The sequence below is a fragment of the Amblyomma mixtum genome, chromosome 7 (assembly GCF_055824585.1).
Source record: "Amblyomma mixtum isolate Tamu chromosome 7, ASM5582458v1, whole genome shotgun sequence".
Taxonomy (NCBI): Eukaryota; Metazoa; Arthropoda; class Arachnida; order Ixodida; family Ixodidae; genus Amblyomma; species Amblyomma mixtum.
This window is the reverse complement of record NC_143018.1, coordinates 29,830,223-29,854,996: the sequence shown is the minus strand read 5'-3', so window position 1 is coordinate 29,854,996 and position 24,774 is coordinate 29,830,223. Positions and strand designations below refer to the sequence as shown.

At 44.7% G+C, this 24,774-nt stretch overlaps 1 protein-coding gene and 1 long non-coding RNA gene across 2 annotated transcripts; both read left to right on the top strand.

Annotated features, from left to right (window-relative positions):
- The first annotated feature begins 798 nt into the window (after positions 1-798).
- LOC149335512 (uncharacterized) lies at positions 799-9,843 on the top strand. The gene is made up of 5 exons (XR_016284490.1): positions 799-890; positions 6,079-6,239; positions 7,109-7,249; positions 8,884-8,982; positions 9,724-9,843. It is a non-coding gene; the product is annotated as an uncharacterized LOC149335512 (long non-coding RNA).
- A 6,349-nt stretch (positions 9,844-16,192) lies between these two features.
- Positions 16,193-24,512, top strand: LOC149335511 (uncharacterized). Its single transcript, XM_089553822.1, has 8 exons — positions 16,193-16,313; positions 16,422-16,463; positions 17,063-17,152; positions 18,640-18,735; positions 19,699-19,767; positions 22,170-22,265; positions 23,183-23,695; positions 24,448-24,512. The coding sequence occupies exons 1-7, from the start codon at positions 16,208-16,210 to the stop codon at positions 23,515-23,517; spliced, it is 834 nt and encodes a 277-aa protein (XP_089409948.1). The 5' UTR covers positions 16,193-16,207; the 3' UTR covers positions 23,518-23,695; positions 24,448-24,512.
- Positions 24,513-24,774: the final 262 nt, after the last annotated feature.

Below are 24,774 nucleotides of genomic sequence, written 5' to 3'. Positions count from 1 at the left end.
CTCTTCAATTAATCCTGCCCTTTGCCAGCTGCGGCCGCACTATCCCCGCAAACTTCTTAATCTCATCCGGCCACCTAACTTTCTGCGGTGACCTGCTACGCTTGCCTTCTCCTGGAATGCACTCCGTTACCCTTAAGGACCAATAGTTATCCCAACATCGCATGACATGCCCTGCCCAAGCCCCTTTCTTCCTCTTGGTTTCAATGTGGCACCAATGCAAAAAACAGAAATAGGGCGGGACACTATGCTATTGTCTATCGGCTATAATTATACAGCCTGCAGGGCTAACCAACTTCAGCATCATGTAACTGACTCGCTTTGCATCGTTGCCTCTCGTAATTGGTCGAGTATGTGAGGAAATCTAGTCTTCATCCATCGGAAGCTTACGACTTCTAGAGGAGCTGACAGTCCCACTACATGGCTTAACGGGAAGGGGAGGCGTGATCGTAGGTAATTTTTTTTTATTTTTTGGCTTTGAGCAATGCAATTTCGGCAGGCTTTTTGGGAAGTCCACTGGATGTGTAAATGAAACAAGTTGCTGAAATAATTACTTTTGGCATTTTGAATTTCTATATACATTATTGCTATAGCACATTGCAACACATATCGCAGTCGTAATTCAATTGTTTTTTTTATTTTTATCGTTGTCGTTGTCAGGTTTGCAATAAGCGTCAAAAAACAGCATTGATTATATCTTTTCGTAAAAGACGAGAACGCGAAATATACAGTAACGTTTGCTTCTTCTTCGCATTGCACCTTGCGAAGACTCAGGCACGAGACGCGCACATATGCGGCAGAAGAAGTAGGAGCCTCCACTGAGCAGCACCACCACCGACCGGCCTTTTGAACAGGCCTTGCCAGGATGTCTTCGTCACAGCCAGAGAGCAGCGGTGAGCGATGCTTCCCAGTTATTGCAGCAGCTTTGGTCGGACATTAGTCTACGAATAATGTTTTTCACTGCGTTTCTCAGATATTTCTAGCCGTAAGAAGTGTTTGTACACATGCTCAATCTAACCCTAATACTGGCTCTGCGTGTGCCCAAAATCTGCGCTCCTTGTTGGTTTCGGCCACGGTGCCGTGGTTTCGGCGCATCGTTCTTGTCTAAGGCGCGAATATTTTGTGAGAATAGCGAGTTTTGCAATGGCAGCTTGTATTTTAGCTGCTAGATCGAGCGCAGAGTTTGAACCTGTCGTAGCCGTGGATCGTGTTAGTGTCCCGCGCACATTCGCTACCAGAATTGTGAAATTTTCCCGCACGCCCTTACGATGGGGGGTTAGAGTACTGGAACGGTATGAAACCGCATAAAGGCTTCTTGCATAGCCTCTGTAGATAATTAAAGAGCGAATTTTTGACTTATATATACTCAGAAACAGTGATCGAAAGAACATTTGATGCTGGTATCAAACAAAACGCGAACCAAAGGCTACGCATATGTGTCTCGATGAAAGCAAAACGCAAAAGTAACCCGTGTGCTGCGGGATGTCATCGCACGTTAAAGATCCCCAATGGACAAAATTATTCCGGAGCTCTCCACTACGGCATCTGTTTCCCCCTTTGTTCTTTCACTTCCACCTTCCTGCCGTTTCTGACGGCGCTGTTCGGAAGTCCACCGAGATGTGAGACAATTACTGCGCCATTTGCTCTGCTCAAAAACCAATTTTCTAGTTTGTAATTTTTACTCGAAGTACGCTTGCCTCTGCTGCATTACCGCCGACACATACCGCCACAATGACTTGCTGCTCACGTCCCTCCTACTGCAAGTTTCCGAAAGAGGGCACTGGTATTTTGCTTCCAGAATGATTCGTCGTCATTATAGACTGCTTCTTCACCAAATCAGTGACTGGCTTCCGTAAACCTGGATCGTGTTACCATCCATGGTCGGCGCACAGGAACTGTATAAAGAAGCGCGGACAACTGTATTTGGCGCAAATGCTGATTTTCTCTGCAAAACATGGTAGCGTTACAGCTACGGAGCCGTACTCATAGGTAACGGAATTCTATGCTGATCGACATTTTCTTGAGTGCAGTCTTGATTAGAACTACGAAGGCCACTTCGCGAAAGTCCATAGTTAAAGAACTTGAGGTGGTCTAAATTTCCGGAGCTCTTCACAAAGGCGTCCGTCATAGCCTGTGTCGCTTGGGACGTTAAATCTCATTAACCGAACCAACCATAGAGGTCGATGCATCACTTTTGGTACGTGTGCAAGACTAAGAGAAAAGCAGTAAAGTGTATTCCTGTGGCTTAATGTATGCACTGCATTAACAACGTTTGTGAACAGGCATGAAGCATAAGTAGCACCACAGAGACTGGGGTTCCGCCCGCAGGGCGGGTACTCCAGCCTACGGCTGCCCAGTCGGTCTTGCACTGAATGTTATGTCATCGAATCATTTTGCGTACTTGATGCCACATTTATTTAGCTAAAAGTTAGCTTTGGGGCTAAATAGGATAATACATGCCTTTTAGCATTATTTTCACCTTCGCAATACCTAATATATAGTTAATTTTATGGGTTTTTTATGCAAGCGAGGTTATCTAACATAAAGACATACAGAAAAATTTCTGTTTAGCCTCGGCACTTTCAGCGAAATGTGAAGTGGATAGAAATGGGTGCAGGTATAGGGCAGACCACCTTACCCAGAAAGCATGGGCTTCCTGAGACGCAATGTCTCTCTAATCATTATATTGTTTTTATTCTCATTTCAGCGGACCAGCACGAGTAAGAATGCACTAAAAAGTGTGATCATTAGATTATATTTTCTGTGGCACAATGACCAATTTGTTTGCTTTGCAGAGTTAAATGAACGGAACACAGAGATACTTCGGTAGTGCTTGAAACAACAAATTTGCCTACGAAAATTTCGTAGCAAAAGGCGCACGTTAAAAGACGGTTCCACTCTTTCAACTCCTAATTTACTCTGTACAGACAGCGCTTTGCGCTGTAGCATTTGCAGGAGATAATGGAAAAAGTGAATACACGAACCGCTTTTCGACATGGACTCTCAGTGCTGGCATGCTTTCAAACTTTCTCAGATTACCTTCATTTTTATACAAAGCATTTGCCTATGTGGAGAAATTTCAGGCGTGGGGCATAGTGGTCAGAAAGCCCTTAATATAATAATGATAATTAGAAGTTACTAGTCACTACATACAATTTGGGATGTTAGCCTGGCCTACCTGGGTTGTATTCATTGATTGCTAGAGTGCAACAGAAATGGAAGAAAAGCTTGACGATATTTAAATGACTCGCGTCGTCTACTTCCCTTTTCTCTTTTGATCTGTTTTTTTCTTCCTAGTTTTCTAAAAAGAAACGTGGAGGGCATGACTATTATACCTGCTCATGGAACGTCCTTCTGGACTGATTCAATCTCTGCGAGGGTCGCGTTAAATTCTTCATCCACCCGTTCGCTTCCTCAAAAAGACTGGCTCTTCAGAATAGACGGTGCAGATAGACGAAGAAAACACTACTCAGTGAAGTCAAGAAGAATCGAAATAACTAAAGTTAAACGATCCCACCTGCGCATTCCAAATGTAGAACCACTTCTTCATGAAATCTCCAAATCACTTCTTACCCGTACAGAAAGAGAGGGAAGCAATACAGTGATCGCACGCCAATGTTTATGAGAACCGTTGTTTCATGCTGATTACCGCGAAGCAAGAACATACCCAACAATTCTGTACAAAAACATTTTTGACAGGGAAACCTTTTATGAACGCAATTGTTTCATACAATGCACGATTTCACTATAACAAACAATATATGGGCAGATCACCCGACGGCAGTCTTGCATTTTCTTTTCTATTAACGTTTTTGCTGTTGTTAAAAGCGTTCTCGATTGGTTTTCTTAGGGAGTATAAAATGTTCGATGCAATCTATGGGAAAACTTTAAAAGAAAGATTTCGGCTCATGTCAGAAGATTGGGCCATTATCTTTAATATTTACGTAACAGTGTCTTACAATTTTCCCATTTTCAAAATTTTTGTCCGACAATGTTACACGGAGTCCGGTGGTTGGCGAAGCACACATATCCCACATTTTTTTTTCCTGCAAAAAGTTTTAAAATTTTTGTCCTGAGTTGTTGGACATCCGACGTCCACTTTTCGAGAAGTGCCTTGTTTTTTTTTTTTTTTTTTTTTTTACACGTGCCAGAATACAGCTGCGGAGGCACTACCATGTGAGACAGATACTGCGCTGTTTCCTTTCCTCAAAGACCAATTTTCAATTCTCAATTTTTCACTGCCATTTTTTACGGTAGAAGTCACGATGAACGTAGGCAGCTATGCCTTCAAACCACCGGGCAGCAAAGGGGAAAAAATGTTGGATGTATCGGCCTTGCCAACCGCCCCATCTATAACATCACAGTAGTGAAGATACGAATCGCTAGAGCGATCTGCGTCCAGCTTTCCCGCAGAGCTTCTTCTGACTGCTCTCGACGCATTGTTGCCCTCTGTACTACCAGGTCGGTAGAAGGGAATGTCCCTTTCAGTTCTTCCGAAAATTATCTGTCGCTGCTTGCTATTTCGCTCCGAATCTGGCAATCCGGTTTATCTACTATATTCGTTAGCTATACTTCATACAAGCTATCGCATCGTCCTATTTTGTCGCTACCCTGCCTTCTACCTTTTGGGCAGCGGAATATTTCATGGGCCCACCATTCAGTGAAGCTGTTACGGTGCCACGACTATTCCTTTCCCTTTTTTTGCTAAACCGCCTATGACGCTACCATCCTACTCCTCATCATCAACAGCCGCCGCGGTGGCTCAGTGGTTGTGGTGCTCGGCTGCTGACCCGAAAGACGTGGGTTCGATCCGGGCCGCGGCGAATGAATTTCTTTGGAGGAGAAATTCTAGAGGCCCGTGTACTGTGCGATGTCAGTGCACGTTAAAGAACCTCAGGTGGTCGAAATTTCCGGAGCGCTCCACTACGGCGTCTCTCATAGCCTTAGTCGCTTTGGGACGTTAAACCCCATAAACCAAACAAACCAACCATCCTCATCATCATCAGCCTGACTACTCCCACTGCAGGGCAAAGGCCCCTCCCATGTCTTTCCAATTAACCCTCTCCTTTTCCAGCTGCGGCAACCGTATCCCAGCAAACTTCTTAATCTCATCCGCCCACCTAACTTTCGGTCGCCCCCCTGCTACGTTTGCCTTCTCTTGGAATCCACTCATTAACGGGAGATCATAAATAGCAGTTTGCCAATATTCCTCAAGATACTACTACTATCGGATACAAAAAAACAACGGAGCGGCAAATGCCCATCAAAGGAGGCCTTACAATCATTGGGGTCTACCGACTGCCATAGCGTTGGGGTTAATCCGTGGTTAATCTGCAGTTTTGTGACATGTGGGTTAAACACACATGTCACACTTCAAGTTTTGCGAAATCATTCATACCCAAAGCCATTATTGATTGGAACCGGCTGCCTTCCACAATCGCAACTGAAACTAACGCGACATCATTTCATGAACTTTTAAAAAATCAAAGCGATGTGTAGTTTTCTTCTAGTTCTGTTCTTCCCACCGCAATGTGTTTTAGTTTCGCTCTTCATTCTGTTTATTCCGTTGTTTTTATTTTGTGTGTTTTTTGTTGTTTTTTTCATTTTGTTTATTTTGCGTCTTGTTGATCCGCCACATTTAGATTCTTGCTGACTACCAGTTATTGTTCTTTTCTTGCATCTTTTTTTTGCCCTGTTACTCATGTTAGATGTTCCTTCTATGTATTCAAGTTGTAATTTTTACCACCCCCTTTGTAATACCCTCGTGAAGAGGGCCTTTAGGAGTACCTTGAAATAAACAAATAAAGTTAGGCATGGTCAATTCTCTGCTAGTCTAGCGTGACAATGGTATTACCCACTGATTGACCGTGATGTTATGAAAAGCGGTCGAGGTCATTGGCTGGAAAGCCTCCTTTAAGGGCCATTTGGCGCTTCCTTCTTGAGTTGTATTCGACTAGAGCGCTGAGTCGTGTAAGGCTCTCATCGCCTGATGTGCGTCGCGAGATGCTTGTATCCACACCTACGAGCTTGCCTATCCAGCTTGCGGCAAAGGAAGATGAGCTCTTCATTCCGCATGCGCAGTGACGGCGGGAGCGTGGAGTACAGCGGGGGACGTGGAGGCGGTGCGACCAATCGGAGCGGCAGAGTATTCCTTGTCGTCGGCGTGCTGTCTGTCGTAGCGACCCTGGTTCTCTTTCTGCTCGTGGGCTTCTTCAACGGCCGCGCCGCTAGCTCCGCCAAAGGTATTGAGGAGCATATGCAGTCACATTGCGCTGCCTTGCCTAAATATTCCAACGCTGAAAATTTTCAGGCTTAGCAAGCGCTTTCATTTACTTTTTTTACCGGCCTGTGGTTTCCTAAGGTCATTTTTATTTCGAACATAACATACTGATCTGCTTTCACACTTACCGCGTGAAGGAAACCGCACAGGTGTATGCCTTTGCCTTCTTGCTACCTACAGCGAAAAGAGTTGAAATGAGAAAGTGAACCAGTAGCGTTGTTTAAGAAAAATAAACAAGTTTCTGCATGGTAACTAACGTGTAACGTTAAAACACTACTAAAGCTGATGGTAACAATTCATAACAAACACGACCACTCCGTAGAGCAACCTTCCATGACACACTGGGTTTGAACGTTCCGTAACAAAATGTAATTTGCTCCGCACCTATGATGGTGCCTGAGATCCCGTCTACAGCATGTAATATAAATCATGTGGGCCGGTATGTTTGTTGACTGATATTTTTATTTTGTTTTGCGCTCTATGTTCGCTTTGTCATAGCATTGTATGTCTATTATTTAATAGATGGACTTTTATTTTTCGTTCTATATTAACTTTAGCATTGCATTATATGTCTTATTTTATCGATGCACTTCTTCCGTATGAGTTAAATTTCAGTTGTTTTTATTTCCCGCAATTTTTCGCCCGTGCACCATGATATCTGGCTCTATCACGACTATAGTACTCTGAAACTGGTGCACTTGGAAAGCCACATTAGGGTGCAATGTAAAAAAAGAATTGTCGCTGCGAAAAAAGATTTGTATTTATGCTGTGGTATGAAGATTTTTTGCCAATTTCGGTGTACGAGGCAAGCTCTTGATTCTCTTTGCTCAGCCCGCAACGCACGAGGATCAGAGCCGCTACTGACAGCCAGCACCGGCCATTGCGTGAATCCGTGCCGCAGCCCGCACTACTTTTGCCACCCGGCTTCCGAGAAGGACGACAAGGGGTGCTTCGAGCCCGGATGCGCCTGCTGTGAGCTCACCAATCCCCGCTTGAGTCACGTGTCACAAAATTAATTGCATTCATTAATCTTTCTTTCATCAATGCTTGGAAAGATGGCAAAGGTTTGCATGCACTGACACCAGTAGGTTGACAACAGTCGACAACATTTAAGAGCAAAGCGGCAAATATGCTCCTCAATCGACGCCCTCCAACCAATGGCCTTGAGTTACTGTGGACCCTTCCAAAAACTTTTTACGCAATCTATAGACTGTCCATACATTTCTGTCTAAAAGTCCATAGACTCTCTATAGACAAGTCCTACAGAACAATCTGTAGGCAATACAAATGCTATAGACAGTGCATAGACATTCTGTAGGTCTATGGCCATACACTTTTAGTAGATTTTTGTCTATAGAGTGCCTATAGACTATGATTAGTCAAAAATAAATATCTCCTGGAAGGCAGTAGAGTCTATAAGAACTCTATGGACTGTCTATAGGCCATTTTTACAAGGGGTGCCATGGTTAGCCGCTTTACACCTGCTAGCCTGCGCGTGGTAGCAGCTGTGGAAAGTGGGTAGTGGTTTATTTGGACGAAATCACAGGCCAGCGCCATTCTCCGAGTGTACGCTTTTAATAAACATTTGCCGCTTGGGTGTTGAGGTGTTCTGGCGAAACTAAACTTGCTGACAATTTCCTGCAGCGCTCCGGTAAGTGCTCGCAACAGTTTTGGCTAGTGTGTTTTCACGCGCTCTCCAACCAACCACACTGATGAAGAGGCTGATGGCGAGCTCCTACTGCAACTTTGAAGAATTTTTCCTCTTGGAGGGCAAAGTTGGGCTCACTTAATGGTGACAAAGCTTTTGCGTAACGCGGTGGGCGAGTTCCATTGCCCGCCACCAAGAGTGACCTCACGAAGACGCTGTGTTGATGAGGGAGCCACACATAGTAGAAAAATCTTTGGCGCACTTCACCAACGCGAGAATATAGATACTGGCGTGGATTATTGGTCACAGACTGCTTTGCTGTCTAGTACAACATGTGCAAAGGACCACAGCGTACGCGTTCAATTAGAACCTAAATCAGGTTTTCTTTTCACAGTTGGGAAAATGTGTTCCACTCGAAACTCATTTCACTGCTTACAGTAAGTTATTAACTGGAGATGTTACGTCAGCACAACAATTACAAAATGCAGGTTTCCTATACAGCACATCCCTGTTAATAGTGAAAGGCTTTTGCGATACTCTGTTCATAACTTGGTGATCAGAAAAATAGTTCTCCCCATCATGATTTCAGATGACTGTCCGCTAAGCACTTTGAACACCTCACATTGCTACTGAGTTCTTTCTGTGTGTTTCACGGGGAAGGGGTCCCGGATCACATATTGGATTATGCTATGAGGCGGCAGGCATTGTTGCTGAATATATTGGTGCTTGAAAACAAAGTTCAGGCGTCCGTGATGTGTTTGTCTTAGCTGAACACGCCGCAGAAGGCAATTAGTTACTGAAGTTGCATTGCCCACTTTTTCAATGAGTGTTTCGTTTTGATTTTCTTCTTTTATTTGTTGTGCAATGGCTGATTTATTCTTTGATTCGTCTCTTATCTTGTTACTTCTTTCTCGAATTCTTTATTTCCTTTCTTTCTTCTTTTATTCTTTTGAAACAGTTCCTGAGCACTGCCCCAAGCGATGTCCACCCCACCAGGAATGCGTTCTGGGATCACCAGTCAACTACAGAGGATGCTTCAGGCCTAACTGCAGATGTGGTATGTGCATGCTGAGATGCGCGTAGGGCGTTGAAATGGACGAGAGGAACTTACGCCTAAGTTGTCTTGTGTGATATAAGGCCGCAAGCACAGTATTACGCCAAGTGCTAAACCTTTCCCTATGTAGGAATTATGCCAAGTAGAGAGCGCAGCATTTACTACACCGACCCTTCTTGACCCAGTTAATTCACCTTTTATTAGCTCTCTCTGTCACGCTTACTAGCACCTAGACTTGTGACTGAAAAGAGTGGCTCCTTTATCTTGTAGGCGGGTTTTTCGAATTTCGTTTCACTGTAAGAGATAACTTGCCCTTAACTTGCAGCTCAGCACAGTCATTCAGGCGCTAAAGAAGTTACGCAGCTTTGAAAAAGCGGCTAGCTTTTCTCATACACCGTATACAAAACAGAATTACCATTGTCCCGCCGTTTGCATGAAGCTCTGCGGTTGTTACCGAAACTGGGCTGACATGAGCTTTATGAGGGCCTTTTAGCGCTCTGTAATAGCCGTGCGGCCTTACCAAGACTGATATGAAAGCAAATAACTTTTAGTAAGTGGTCCCATAAAGGCCCTCAACCCGCGCTCGACTATTCATCCCGTTAGCAGCTCAGTAACCGGTTTTCAATGAACATTGAAGCAGGGGGCAAAAGTGGTTAAATTTATCCTGGGCACTATTTTTTTATGTGGCTACTTTTCTCGCTTCCAACACCTTCACAATCGCTCTGCTTTGTCTTGCCATTCCAGGCTCTATCAGTTCTGCTGTGCCTGCCATCAACTGCAGCTCCGTGTGCCCGCAGGGCCAGAGGTGCCGCTTCGATGCTCCCGTCGATGGCCACGGCTGCCCACTCCCAGGATGCATCTGCGGTGAGCCTCCACCTCTGTTTGCTTTGCATATAAACTTTCCGCGACCTCCGCGAAAAGCAAAAAAAAAAACAAGCATTAGGCAGAGGACGCGCCACTTCTATGGTCACCGCGAGGCTTTTATGGTACCTTTTGGCCCGAGAAAAGTACGGATTGTGACGCAGGTTGTTCGTACGGACTAGAGGACCACAAAATACAGATCTTCCAAAAGCAAGGTCAAACCATACATTACCAGTTGTTGGGGAAAAAAAATTGACAGGTGAGTAAAACAGAGACGGCCTTCAATGCTGGCTAAAGATTGAACGTACGGTCATCGCAAAATATATATTCCAACTGGTTTGCTTTTGTGTCGTGCAGTGGGTCTTTTATAGAACCCGTGGAAGTCTTCGGAGAATTGACAAAATTGTTCTTTCGACACTGAATCCATTTAGAACGTTGGCTATTCAAAACGGGCCTAGAAGAGATCCCGGTGGGCTGTTTTTTTTCTCGACAAAGGCCGTATAAATTAAAACTTTCGCTTTTCTACTGTGCGTTATCATTCGAAACGCCTGTAAATGGTTTATTTGCCAGCCAAATATATTTACCGACTTTAGCACTCGCTGCTCACCGGAAGCGTTGTCGGGTTTCTTGTTCGTCACAGCCACTGGTGGGATTCTCAATAGCCCGAGTAACGAGGATTTCGATCGCACTAAGAATATTCCTTTCTCTGATTTCTTTCTCCCACACGCTGCGTTGAAGGACCCAATTGATGGCCCAATTGGTGCCCCTCGACGGTCCTCCCACTGCCCTCGTACTTTAATGCGAAAGCATTTCTAGGCTATGTCGGCGGGGTTGTGTCACCAAAACGTGTCCGCAAAATGTCTCCGCAGCACTTGTGACGTTCTCAAAAGAGATAGCTTCAAACGAGTGGTTCTGACCGATAGAGGAAGATGTGAGGATGCTGCGCAAAAAGAATGTAGATAGGGCGATTACAGTTAATTAATTAGGGCCAAAAATGTCGACAAAACATCGAAATAGCGCAGATGTCGATATAGTGAGTGGGCGGGAAAACAGCCATGGACGGCAAAATAGCGAGAAAATAGGCAAAGGCGTCAAAATAAAGTTTGAAATGAATGGATATGTATTTAACGAGTAATAATTAATCGAACAAAAAGTTTCATTGACAATGAATAATTAATTAATTAATTATCAGCAATAACATTGGACGGTTGTATAGGCTGGACGGCGACATAGTAAGTGAACGGGAAAGCAACCACGGCACCAAATTTGAAAAAACAAATGTTTGATTGAAACAAAAGAAGGTATAATCAGAGTAAACAAATGGATCTTTATTTAAAGCGTAACATAAATACGCTAATTCAGTAGGTAAATTAGCCAACAAACAAAAAGGAACTGATAAAGAGAGGCAACCAGAGGGGAACGAGCGGCGAGGAAGTGTCAGCGGTTTCGCATTTTCCAAATGTGGGTCGCCGCAGTGGTCTCTAATTTATTGCTGTGTACTCCTCGCAGAACCCGACTGCGTGTCGCCGTGCCCCGTACGAAAGCGATGCGCTTCAGGTTCACCTATCGACGAGAACGGTTGTCCCAGGCCAGGCTGTATATGCGGTGAGTAGAGTTGGCACGGCGCAGCAAACGTGAATTTTGTGCATGCTTGTTGGAAATATTTTCTCCCTGCTGTTGGGCACATTCGCAGACGCTGCATGTTGGTGAGCTGCTACGACTTGCAATGGTAGTGAGAGCTTTCTTTGCGCGCAGTAGCATCGGCAGTAATCTTCCTCTATCTGTAAAAGTATCGTGTGCCACATCACGCTTATATAAAGAACTTATCTGTTAAGTACTTGATGCAGGGCTCGTTGGTTCATGTTACAATACTTTTAACGGCGCAAACAAGGCACACACACAGGAAAAAGACAAAGAAACGGACAGTAAGAGCTCTCTTACTGTCCGTTTCTTTCTGTCTTTTGCTGTGTGCGCCTTTTTTGCGCCGTTAAAAATATTGTAACACTATCTATTAATGGTGCTTGAATAAAGTGGTCATAACCGTCACATTGTTGCCGGTGCCTTCCATGAGGGCAATAGCTTCTCTTCACAAACGCAGGGTGCCCGTCTAACCATCAATTAAACATATTCAATATTTCGCACATTAATACCGCATAGCTGTAAAGAATAATCCCTGGAAAAAAAAGTTGGCTTGTGCTCAAATTTCAATGGTTGCCTCATCATGAGGCAACAGGCCAGCATTGTCAGAAAATAAATTCATGACCATGTAGAGGTGGGGTCGTATTCAGCTTCTGCCTGGAAATGCTGCGCCTGCAGCCATGTACCGAACGGTTCAATCAAGAGAACCCCGATTTTTTTAGCAACAAATGGTACCAAAGTAGAGAGCTTTCAAATTACGCTATGCCCGCCTTACCACACATTATAAAGACTGTACAAGCTTCAGAAATTTTTATTTAGTTTCGGGCTGAACGTTGTTATGTTCACGGTGTTGCACAAAACGCGCTGGCACACTTCCCAAGAACAATGCCAAGATATAAGCGGCGTAATATGCGGGTTCCACTCTGTAGAATCACTCATTGCAAGAGCTCACCACCCCAGCGATTCAGTATAAATATATAACTGTCGTACTCCCCCTCAGCCATTCCTCGAAATCCCTGACAAACGCTTCTGTCAACGATATGTTTTTTATGAACGCAGGTTTTCGGAAATTGCTCCTTTACAACCAATATATTTGCAGACCACTCCTTGGTCGCTTGCAGAGTTCGCTATTAGAGAGTTTTAGTATAGCGTTAGCGTGATAGCGGACCTAAGGGAAATTACGTTAGCTTGCCGCAAGCAACTTATCCCCGCAGACAGTTTTAGTATAGCGTTCTGAAAACGTTAAACGCCACCTGCTTGACATGGATGCGAACGGTCCTTCTAAAATGGTCGACACTGCCGCTACCTAGACAAAATATAATATTTCCGAGTTTTTTAAACAAATTATTACTGTAGTGCTTATTTTCGTCTGCGAAATGACCCCGAAATTTGAATAAAATGAAAAAACAAACTTAAAGCAGTGGCGCCATCTAGTCAATGCAATGTTAACTACAAGCCGTTCGAGCAAGGATATTTGCCATCACATGACGTGTAATGTCAAAAAAACTATTTTAAATTTAATATAAACTCGCTTTACATCATTTAAGTCCATAAAACACTGCGAAAAAGCTCCATATCTATTTTTGTTTCGTTCCGGACGTTTGTGCTAGGTTTCGGCTGCCTTTCGGGCAGTTGCAGACGGTAGCAGTGCAGCTGGAGGTACCATTAGGCTTGCGCGCTCCAGAATCGAGAGCGTATCTCAAAAACCGGGCTGAATTGCAGCTTAAACTTTATCGTCGAAGCAAGGTAAGTCATTTCGAAAAGCAAAAACACCAGTAGTTGCTGGTAAACGTGCCGACCGGAATCGCAAGAGCTGCTGAATCGGCTGAAGCGGGCGGCTGTCGCTTGAAAGGACGCCGCCATGTTTCCACGCTAAGGGCGCAAAAGCCGCAACTGCCGCAACGCTAAATTCTGAAAATTGCGTGCGTACGGTAACGCTATTTCCGTTAGCGTTCTGCGCATGCGCACTCTGGACCCGCTATTGCGCTATGCACGCAATTACGCAAAGCCCGCAATACTAAAACTCTCTATTATTTATTGTCAAAAACTCGTCCTATTGGTTTTTAATGGCATACTTGACTATTCGTTGTGAGCACAGGACAAACTTTACAAGGAAGATTTCACTGTGCATCTGAAGATCACACTATTACAATCAATGTGTTCATAACTGTACCGTACAAATTTCCACAGCCGCCTCACCATTAACGTGACATCCAAGGAAGCTGGACATGAAGGGATGAAAAGGCACTGAGTTCGGCTGTTTCATTATACCTGAATGGCTATGATGCTAATTAGTGGATAGCTTCTGTACCTATTCTAAAGCAATTATTAAGGCGGAAGCCTTTAATGTCTCATCATTGTAAGCAGCAGTTGTCGACAGAAAATGTCACGCTTTTCAATTGGTGGAAACGGTCGTGACGTCACAGTGCGCGAATTTCAAACGGTGCCAATTGTACTTTGGCTAGTAACCATGCAACCAACTGAAGGGATCGTATAGTGATGCTCCAAGTAAGTGGGAATGAGCTTAGTTAATTGCTTAATTACCTAATTAGCCTAATTAGTTATACTAGTCAGGCCATATAAATAAATAAAACCGACTAAGAAATTGGTCGAGCTCAGGAATCGAACCCCGGTCTTCGGCGTGAGAGACGAGCATGCTATCCACTCCGCCATGCCAGCTTTTTTTTTTTTTTTTTTGTTGCCAGGATTATAGTCAACATGAAAGGGTACAAGGCGTAAAACATATCAGCCACACTTGGGCTAACATGACACTAAAATTTTTTCAGAGACACCAATGCATCCAGACAAGCAATCCATTCTGGTGGATCAGGGAGCGCTCGATAAACTTCTCTGAGACATACGATACTTTCGATAAAGTGGTCTCTGACAGAACGCACGACAGGTTCGGCATGTTCAAACTGCATTCACGTTTTCCACAGCGCGTGGAGGCCCAGGACCATGATAAGATCGTACGGTATATCGTCCGAAGACTCCGCCATGCCAGCTCGATGGTTTGGAATGAACAAAGGCGCGTCTAGTGAATACGGTGTCTTCACTCACTCTCATCCTCCTCCATTCCCTTCCGGCGAGGTTTAGGTGTCCACCGAGGTATGAGAGACAGATACATTTCCTTTCCTCAAAAACCAATTTACCGACGAGCGAGGCGTAGAACCGAATGGGCGATGGCGTTCTATGGACTCCTTGGCAGCGTTGCAAGACGCTGTCGCGTTCCACTCTTAGGGGCGAAGCTTATCATCTTAACCACACATCAGTGACCACACTTTAGGTAAAAAAAGTGCCCCCCTGAATTTTGTGAGACAGTTACTGCGTAATTTCGTTTCCTCAAATACAATTTTCATTTTCTTCATTACGGCTCCTCTTTATCTATCTTCTTTCACTCCCACTTCCTCCCTTCCTCTACGGTGTGGTTCAGGTGTCCACCGAGATGACAGAGAATTACTGCGCCATTTCCTTTCCTCCAAAAGCGTTGCGTTCAAAGGGCAAGACATCGCGCCGAACGGGTGGTGGCGTTCCGTGGACTCCCTGGCAGCGCTACAACGCGCTGTCGCGTTCCACTCCTAAAGGCGGAGCTTAAGCGTCATTAATTAGCAGTTAATTAGTATTCAGGCAGTAATCAGTAATTAACCATTAATTAGTGATTTGTCATCACATAGTAATTAGTACTCAATTATGTGTGACGCCACCAGTGCCACAGAAACAGCGAAGGTGGTGCGGAAAACGCTTCCGCCTCTACCCACTTTAGATGGTCAAAGTGCCCCGTGAATTTTTAAAGCAGTTAACTTTCCGTCGCAATGTCACCAGCGGTTTCCAAGAGGGCGTAGTTTCTGTTCACAAATGGATGGTGCCACCAAACATTGAAACAAACGACAGGAATAATCCACTTATCTCTATCGGCTAGCGCCTGAAAAAATTATAAACCACTGCTTGGGATCACATTATGTTCAGGCTAATCAAGAAGTCAATCATGTCGCATGAATGACTTCCGAGGGGCATATAGAAGATTACGTCATCGATCTTGCAAGCACTTGTTCCCGGCGCCTTCGCAAGACAACGCTCTCTCTTAATTCACCACTTTCGCTTGGACTCGATATCTTTTCGTTTTTCTTTAAGCTGCTAGTAAAGCATACAAATGAGGTAAAAAAAAAATTACAAGCTACCATTATACATTAACGACTGAAATGCTTAGGAATTCAGGAAACTTTCAAGAATTTATTGTGAAGGAAACTCTGCGAAACGTGTAGTGCGTGGTCCACTCATAGGTTGAACGTGCAGGTTTTTGTCCGCGTTTTCCATAACGCCTGTGCCTTCTGCACGGCCGTGCACCGTACAAAAGCGGCGCAAGCTCAGAAGGACTTGGAGGTGATGCTTCTAGTCATCTGCCACTCCGCTTTGATGCGTGGCCGGGACGGATACAATTGGATTCCAATGAGTGTGACCACGCACTTGAGTCTTCACGTTAACAGCGGATCACCGAGTACTTTGGAAGCGCGGTAATCGGGTTTTGAAAATCGCTTTCGAATGAAATCGAGAGCTTACGCATTGGCTAACAGCAATACCAAAACCCTTTTTATTTATGAATTCCTCGTCGACTTCATCTGACACTGGTCGCTCGGGATGCCGGCCAAAAACAATTACCAATCAAGTCGTGTCACCTTGCGGCATAAAAAGATACGAATCTACATGTGCCACTGTGGAGAATTAATACGGGATGCACGCAGAACCCGACTGCATACCACGGTGCCCCGCGGGTCAGGAGTGTACACAGACTTCGCCGAGGGATCTCCACGGCTGCTTCATGCTTGGATGCCTGTGTGGTAAGAACTGACGCTGTTTCAAAAGTCGCGGATAAAAAAAAGGTTATATTGTGCCTCTGAAACTGAATGCACAATGGATTCTAACCGTTCTGTCTTCTCTTTGCCCAGAATCTTCAAGAAGAAGCCGGTCCAGCTCGCAGGATAAACCCAGTGAGTATACAACAGTTCTAGAGGACGTTTGACATCTCCAATCGCCAACAAGAAATCGAGCGATAAGCTACCAGAGTTGAATGGTTATCGACAAATGATGTTCCAGGGAACTTAAACGAGGGACAAGTAATGGGCGATCTCTTGCAGTATTCTTTGCTTGTCTCATGCTTACTGTACTGCGCAATGGTGACTTGCATCTCTACTACAACGCAATTTGCCATAGCCGATATAGCAAAACAGAAGTTGAAGAGTTTTGTGGCATACATTAAATCAGGGCTCACTGGAACGAATTCCAAGGGCAACCGAGCTGTCTTTGTTATGATCTATGTCTTGATATTTACAAGGATGACCTTTAGCACGATTACCGTTGCTAACACAGAGCGCCTTCGTTTAAAACCGGTCAGCAAGAATGGGTGCGGAACAACAATGGTCGTTCACATTTATTTGAACTGGTTATAGGGTTGGTAACATGCAATAGGCGTTGATCCCTAGACTAGTTGAATGCGGTTCCACCTACATTGCTAAAAAATAAGGCGCTATGTATTCTTCTTTGTATCAAGTGTAGTGGGTGTCCGTTTGTGTTTCTTCCGTCTTAACAGACTGCGTCTCCCCTTGTCCGCTGGGAAAGCAATGCACTCAGAACTCGACCAGGGACGAACGTGGCTGCTTCATCCGTGGCTGCACTTGTGGTGAGCAACGTTGTACTTTTGTCAAAATAGCCAGGGATGTTCACGTGCAGTCAGCCATGAACACCCGTCATCTTCATCAGGGGCAAGGAAGGCAGAGTAATAGACGTACACCTCTCCCAGCCTAAACCGTCCACGCACCGACTCGAAGGCCCACACGAGTGTAGTCCGTAGGGTGGCCCGTGCATCCTTGCACCCCTGTATTTCTATAACCATTACGCGATATTGCGCTATCTCAAAACAGCGAAATCCCGGGATCGACTTCTTACTTTCAATTAACAGAAGCACAGAATGATACCGTTAGCGTGTGGTACAGGGCGACGGCAGTTCGATTTTTCATAGGGAATGCCCGGTGAAAGCTATCGTGGCAGAATAAGCAGGTCAATGACAAATAATCTTGAAAAGACGCAATCACATCGCTGCCTCTAGCGCGCTTGTCTTATATCTGGCAAGTATTATCGCTGCCACCCTCGGCCGCTTGCACTTCCTCAATGCGAATGCAATTTCCTTCCACACTATCCAAAATTCGCATTGGTGCTGTCACGCCACTGTTCTTACGAACTCCATTCCGGGCTCAGCTCTTTCATCTCAACTTCACGGACCCTCTCTTCTAGTATGGGAACATACTGTTTTCTGTGGACACCAGATAAGAGGCAATACCATACATATCGTCCTTTATAAGTGCGTGTCAAGGGAGAAACCAGCCAAAAAAGACGGAAACACAAGAAGAGAACGACACAGGACAGCGGCTGGACTAACAACTAAATTTTTCATTGAGTACAGACCCGCCAGGTAATCACCACGCATGTGCCAAGGCAACACTCAAACATAATCACTCAAATAATCAAATTCTTTTGCCGTTAATGCTATCGATGGTGAGCTGACGCAAGCATCACCATGTTTGGCAATCTGGAAGGCCTCAAAGATTTCACGAGCCTTCCGTGTTTTTCCGCAGCCCAGGATGGTGACATCTGCGAAACGTGGGGAACATTTGCCGGGACATCTACTGCAATGCAGAGCAAGATTACCATCTCCACCAGCGCCGACTTTCGTTCTGTGCTTGCGCAACCTCTCGTTCACACAGTCCCCTGTCTGACCTATGTAAAATGTTCCACAGGTCAGCGGGATCTTGTAGATCAGTTCGGGCTGCGGAAAAACACGGAAGGCTCGTGAAATCTTTGAGGCCTTCCAGATTGCCAAACATGGTGATGCTTGCGTCAGCTCACCATCGATAACATTAACGGCAAAAGAATTTGATTATTTCAGTGATCATGTTTGAGTGTTCCCTTAGCGCATGCGTGGCGATTACCTGGCGGTCTGTACTCAATGAAAAATTCAGTTGTTAGTCCAGCCGTTCTCTTGTGTCGTTCTCTTCTTGTGTTTCCGTCTTTTTTTGGCTGGTTTTCTCCCTTGACATGCCTTACCAACACGCCCACCATTCTGCCATGCTTTATAAGTGCGGTAACGTACCCTATTTTGATGCCTCGCAGAGGTTACCTGCCCATCGCGTTGTCCGCCTGGTCATCAGTGCAGAGAAGCCTCACCGAAGGACATCGAAGGCTGCTTCCTCTTCGGATGCGAATGCGGTAGGTGTATTTAGGAGCTTGACGGAAAACTATACTGTTAAATAGGAATTCCGCTTCTTTGTACGCACATCTTCCTTCTGCGCAACGTTTCGATCGCGGTGGAGACACACAAGAAATAAACTATCTCCAACTGTTCGTCTCGCTCCGATTAGTTCACAATGAATCAGGTAACTCCGAACGTAACGTGGGGAAGCCTAATACCGTCCTATGGCATATGCTGTGACTTCTCTGGAACACGGAACAAGTCTTGTTTGTGCCTGCAATCTTTCTAAGTTTGACTCATGGGCCGAGTACTCAGGTAAAGACAGGCTGTAGTGTGAGTGTGCATGCAGCGGGCCAAGGGAACAACCCATACGTTCATTGTCTAGGTGGGTGGCACTGTTTATTTCGCTTAGATAGCCAGCGCCCGTTACGCGCGGGCTTCTAAAGCGCGTATGTTATCTTTCCGGCAATGTTTATTTCGTAGACCACCGGAGCATCGCCACTTCTGTCGAGCCGTTATCGCTAGCGTGGACCTCATGACTGGCTGCCTACAGCTCACAGATATACATCTTTATGGTCGCTATCTTTTGGGTGGCAACTGCTGAAGCCGTTTCTGAACCCTTTGCAATCGTCGCCACCTCAAATAGCTAAACGATATGAGAGCTTTAAAAGAATTTAAACTACTGTGCCGCGTATATATATATCTGCAAGCAGCTCAGAAAAAAAAAATTACTCTGAAGATATTACAACCATACCTGGTATCGCACATGCCATGTTTGCGGCAGAAAACTTCTCTGCAGAAATGAGCACTAATATGGCAACCAAAAATTTCACGCAAGTTGATGGTGAATTGTTAGTTAAATTATTTTGTTTCAGGGAACTCCGAACAGATCAATGGAATTGAACAGTGAGAACACGACGACAGACGCAAAAATAAGTTGAAACGGTAATTGACTTCGTATTCTTTGTATTTCTACATAGAGCTCATTTCTGGAGTTCATGCAAGACCAAAGCAGACCAGCGTCAGAAGAAGAGAGGCTGGTGCAAGAGGTACGATTTTGAGTCCTTGGCACCGCCATAAAAACCGGTTATGAACGCTATTTTTCATATAATGTAAAATTTCGCTATAACAAGCATTATACCGGCAGATTACTCGACAGCTCTGTATTTTTTTCTATTAACGTTTTTTCTATCATCAAAATCGTTTCCATTGGTTTTTATGGAAGTCTTAACTGTTTGTTGCTATCGATAGAAACACTTAAAAAAAAGACTGTTGCATATCAGAAGAATGTACCATTGCCCTAAATATTTCTACAACAGTATCTTACAATTTTCAAAGCTTCTGTCCGAGCCTGACCACAAACACAGCTGACAAAATAGACACCACAAACTAGCTGAGAAACGAATTCTTTTGTTCGAGAATGTTGGACATGTTTCATCGATTTCATTTCGCGGCTATAGCCTTTATAGGTAACGAATAGCAGCGGACAAGCTGGTGCTCCCTTGGCAACATCCGACACGTGTGAGTGAGAGAGGCGGGGCAGGAAGAAAGGAAATTGGGAGAGTGTGTGAAGGAAGCGGTCGTAACCGAACATGAAGGAACAGGCGCCGTATTGGAGGCCACCATAGCGCCTCCATTTATTTAGACGCGACTGCCGTGGTGGCGATTTTATTCGGTATTTTTATGGTCGGAATGCGGACGCTGGATGAGGCAATGGACCGAATTTAAACTTATGTCCTTGTGCTGAGAGCTTATGCCAGAGAAGGAGCTGCCATTGAGGTAGCGATCTTGAACTGCATATGCATGACGCTGATGCAAACCCAACTGCTAGAAATCGCTCAGTGTTGGATTCGTTCTTTTGAAAGGACTTTCGTATTGTAGTTTGCTTGCATTAAGCGACATACTTTATGTTTAATATTGCTGTAGTTTGCGTTTTTTAAGTCCGTGTATAGTATCTATGCAAGCGTGGTGTACTGCAAAACATGCATTGAGTATAGTATTGCCGAAGTTCCTTGCAAGAATACCACAAAGAACCAGAAATTTTTTGAACGCATTGTTACGTGGCGCCGGTCGAAGAATGAGGCGTGGTGTGCGATGGATAAGAGAGGATTTAACGGCCCATCGCCTAGCGCGAGCGCTCTGTCCTGCCCTACTGCCAGCTTCGTCTTCTTCGTCACAAGAGCAAAGAAAAGATCAGCCGTTGGTAATAACAAGTAGTACTTTGTGCGGCAGCAATAATTTTAGGGTCTGGTTCCTAGCACATATCGGTGAAAAACAGGAGCAAATAAATCCATTTTGGGGTGTCTATATAGAAAAGGGACAATGAAATTCGACTTTCCGAGACCAGACGTGGTCCCACACGACTGCACCAGGAAGACGAATGCTGTTCAAACCTCTAGCAATCCCAATGAGTCCAGGCGTTGCTGGTACTTCAAAGTTGAGTCCAGGCAGAAGTTTCTGACACCTTTGAGCATATTTGTTAGAATAGATCAGCCAGCGGTACGTCAACATTCCTATATTTACGGATGAAACAATTTACAACGCAATGCCGCGTCACCTGCTGGAACAACGCTACACGTGTAGCATGCACTTGAGGTCTGCTGTTTGAAAAGCTTGCCCTTTCCCCACACGTCAAAGGCGACAAATCAAGCAGCCCATACTTGGAGTATACCTCCTTAACTTGGTAAATTTTAGTAGCAAAAGAAGGTAAATTAGACTGTGATTTATTTCGCCGAACAATATTTAACCTTTGCGCAAACCAGATGCATGCCAGACACATGACAGGTTATTCTGAATATAACAATCAGAAAACTGGATTGATTTGGCCGTGATGCTTCTTGAATACGATAAATTTTGATGTGTATTGGATAATTCCGGAAATACAGTACTAACACATTAAGAATCTGGACTTCGTTAATCCACGAGGCAATTTTTATTTCTTTTTAGTTTCTGTGAAATTTTCCGGAAACTTTCGTCGTCCACGTGTGCATTAAACTACATTTGCACAAACGTTCTGCAAAAAAAAAATATCAGCGGCGCAAACCAAATTACCTATGCATCTTCAAGACACAAACTTAAGTTGCCCTATAACTATAGTATACCGGTTCCTAATAACAAAGTATCTGCTTTCGCTATAAACGATGCTTTTATACGGTTCAAATTAAAAAGTGTAATGAAGCTTTCTCCACCACAGGCCGTTTTTGCTACGAAACTCCGGTGAAGTTTTTGGGGTCGGTGATACCGGAGCCTGTGCTATGCGGCAATTCCTTTCTACTTCAATGATCACGGGGGCATTTTTGATTTCTAAGCATGATTCCCAACAATAAACGCTTCTTTTGTTGCCCAAAAATATCACCTTGGTGAGAAAGCGCCAAAGATTGAAAATATAATTTGCATGGGCTGGTCCTCAGCTTTTATTTTGTTGTTTAAGGAAAACTAATTAATGTTGCAGAACGCCTGTGGCCGTTGGGAGAAGACAGGCCACTGCCCGCTGGCGTGGATCACGACAATCCTCCTCAGAATTTCCAAGGCAGCCGCAAATTTACTCGTAAGAACTGCATCAGTGTAGTGACTGAACATTTTAAACAAAAACACAGCAGTAAGCGGGGTGAAAGTGTGAAGAATAGATACGCCATCCCCGTGCTTCCGTGTGCGTGTCTCTTCGGTAACATCTTGTCCCGTTTGTTGCAGAGTTTCTCGTTGGGTATGTCTACATAAGAATTGAGCCAGCAGATGTTAACAATGGCGTTAGTAGGGACGCCCTTACGTTTTAGTATCATTTAGCCTCGTTGCTTTAGAGGTACTGCAATATGTAAAATGTTGTGCATAAAGCTTGCACGATAGGCTCGTGAATACCGTAACAAAAAAAAAATTGATTGGAAGTTTTTGGGCAGTACGTTTCTGGACAATTCTGGGCAAAAGCATTTTTGAGCAGGAAGCCGTTTATAAGCACACTTTTTTCATATAATGTAAAAATTCAGTATAAAAACCAATATGTCCACGAATCACCCGATGGCCGATGTGAATTTTTTTTTTTTACTAACGTTTCTGCTATCGTCAAAAGCTTTCCCCGTTGGTTTTCTGAGGCAGTCTTTAATGTCGGATGCGATCGATGGAAACACTTTAGCCGAAAAATTTTGCGACGTATCAGAAGAATGGACAGTTGCCTTCAATATTTCCATAATAATATTTTACAATTTCACACTGCACAAAATTTTTGTCCGAGAATATTGGACATGGTTAGGGCTATGTACTTTTGGTCGCTGCAGCTACGTTGCTACAATGAAACTTGACCGCTGAGTTCTCTTTAACCCCTCACCCTCATACAAACACTGCCCCCTTTGCTCTGTTCAGCCACTGCTGCTTTAATTGACCATAATTTATCCAATACCATTTCTGCACTTGCTGTTAGTGTTCTTACTTGGATAGTCTTCAGAACAATAGCACGATGTTGCGGCCTTACAGAAAACAAAGAAACAACCGAAGCCAGGGCCATATCCTCGCATGGGCACGCGGATTACCACTCGACCATCAGCGTCAGAAAGCCTTTGTCAGAGAAGCTCTCCAGCGTCGCAATCTCGCCTTCCACCTCCGACAACAGCTCGTCAGGCCACATTGTACTTAGCGACACCGCAGCGACGGTGCAAGAGCACGACTCCAGCAACACTCAGTCAGCGGCAAGGGATACAAGCACTGCAGCACTGAACAGCGATCCAAGCCAGCTGCACGGGTCTTTGTCAACAACAGGCGGGGAGTCGATAACTACTGAGGGATCCGGCGCACCAATCCGAGATGGTTGAGGAACTGTAAACGCCTCTTACTTGCTCGATGAACAGGAGGACGACGACGACGAAGAAGAAGAAGACACTACTGGTGACAACGATTCGGAGGTTCGCCGCACGACCTCGAAGTTCGCCAGGTCGGTCTCGACGCCCGAGCGGCACAACATGCGACTTGCTGCAGCCCAGACGGTTCCGGGTAAGCTGGCCACCTAGTTAAGCCTGGGCAGTGAGGATTTTTTTCTGTCCTCCTCTCTTCTCTTCCGCCGCAGCTTTATTATTTCTACCTTTTTGTTCGTTCATTTATGCTCTCTTTCTTTTCTCCTCTTTTCTTTCATTCTTTCTATTCTATGTTTGCCTCTTTCTTCGTTCATGTATTACAAAAAGTATGTTTTGCTTAGGGAGCATAGTTAAAGTCGACTAGGTCTCTCATTGGTCGGTGTCACCATCGCAGAAATGAAGTAATAAACTTCAAGACTGTTGTAAATTAATGAAGAAAATTTCAGTCCTGAACTTGACCCGGCATAAACTAAATTGCGGATGTACCTGTGTATCTGGCCAGGCCTGCGATGGGCCTTCAGCTGCTCCTTCTTTGCTTCTACTGTTTCTACTTATGTGTATGCAAGACGTAGCTGCGCTAGCTACACTGATGCCAGTCCACAGCTGTGTGCACTCATAATTTTATAACACCTTCATACTACTTTTAAATTAGCAAATGGTAAGTTGGCATATAATATTACATGTTAAGCCTATAGTTAAAAAAAATTGGAATGATTTTGTAGCACCTTCACGACTTTGCCTGCACAGAGGCGCTGGGTAGTGACCCTAGAGTTCGGGTGGACAGGGTGTGAGGCGCTGACTCATGGGTGTGCGTAATTATGAGCGCTCTTATATTGCATTTTCTGACCGTGAGAACACACTGCGATCATGCTTTGTTGCCCAACGTCGCAGGACACGTCATAACCACCAGACTAGCCCAGCCAGCCGTTCCTTCTTACGCCGTTGGAGGGAACGAGTCTCTACATTCCCCTACACCTACTGGAGCACACAGAAGAGGAAGTGAATAAACCGTCTACCCTCGTGCATTGTTTGGTGGTACCTTTAAGCTTTGATTTGTGATAGCACGAACTATGTCGTTATGTTCAAAGCCACCTTTTTCCCAGACTGTGAAATGTCGTAGTCTGCTGCTACCCAGGCGCAGTCATGAGGCTATACTCTAAACAACAATAACCCTATATGGAAGTAAAAAGGCAGTTAGCCGTCCTCTGGTGCACTCTC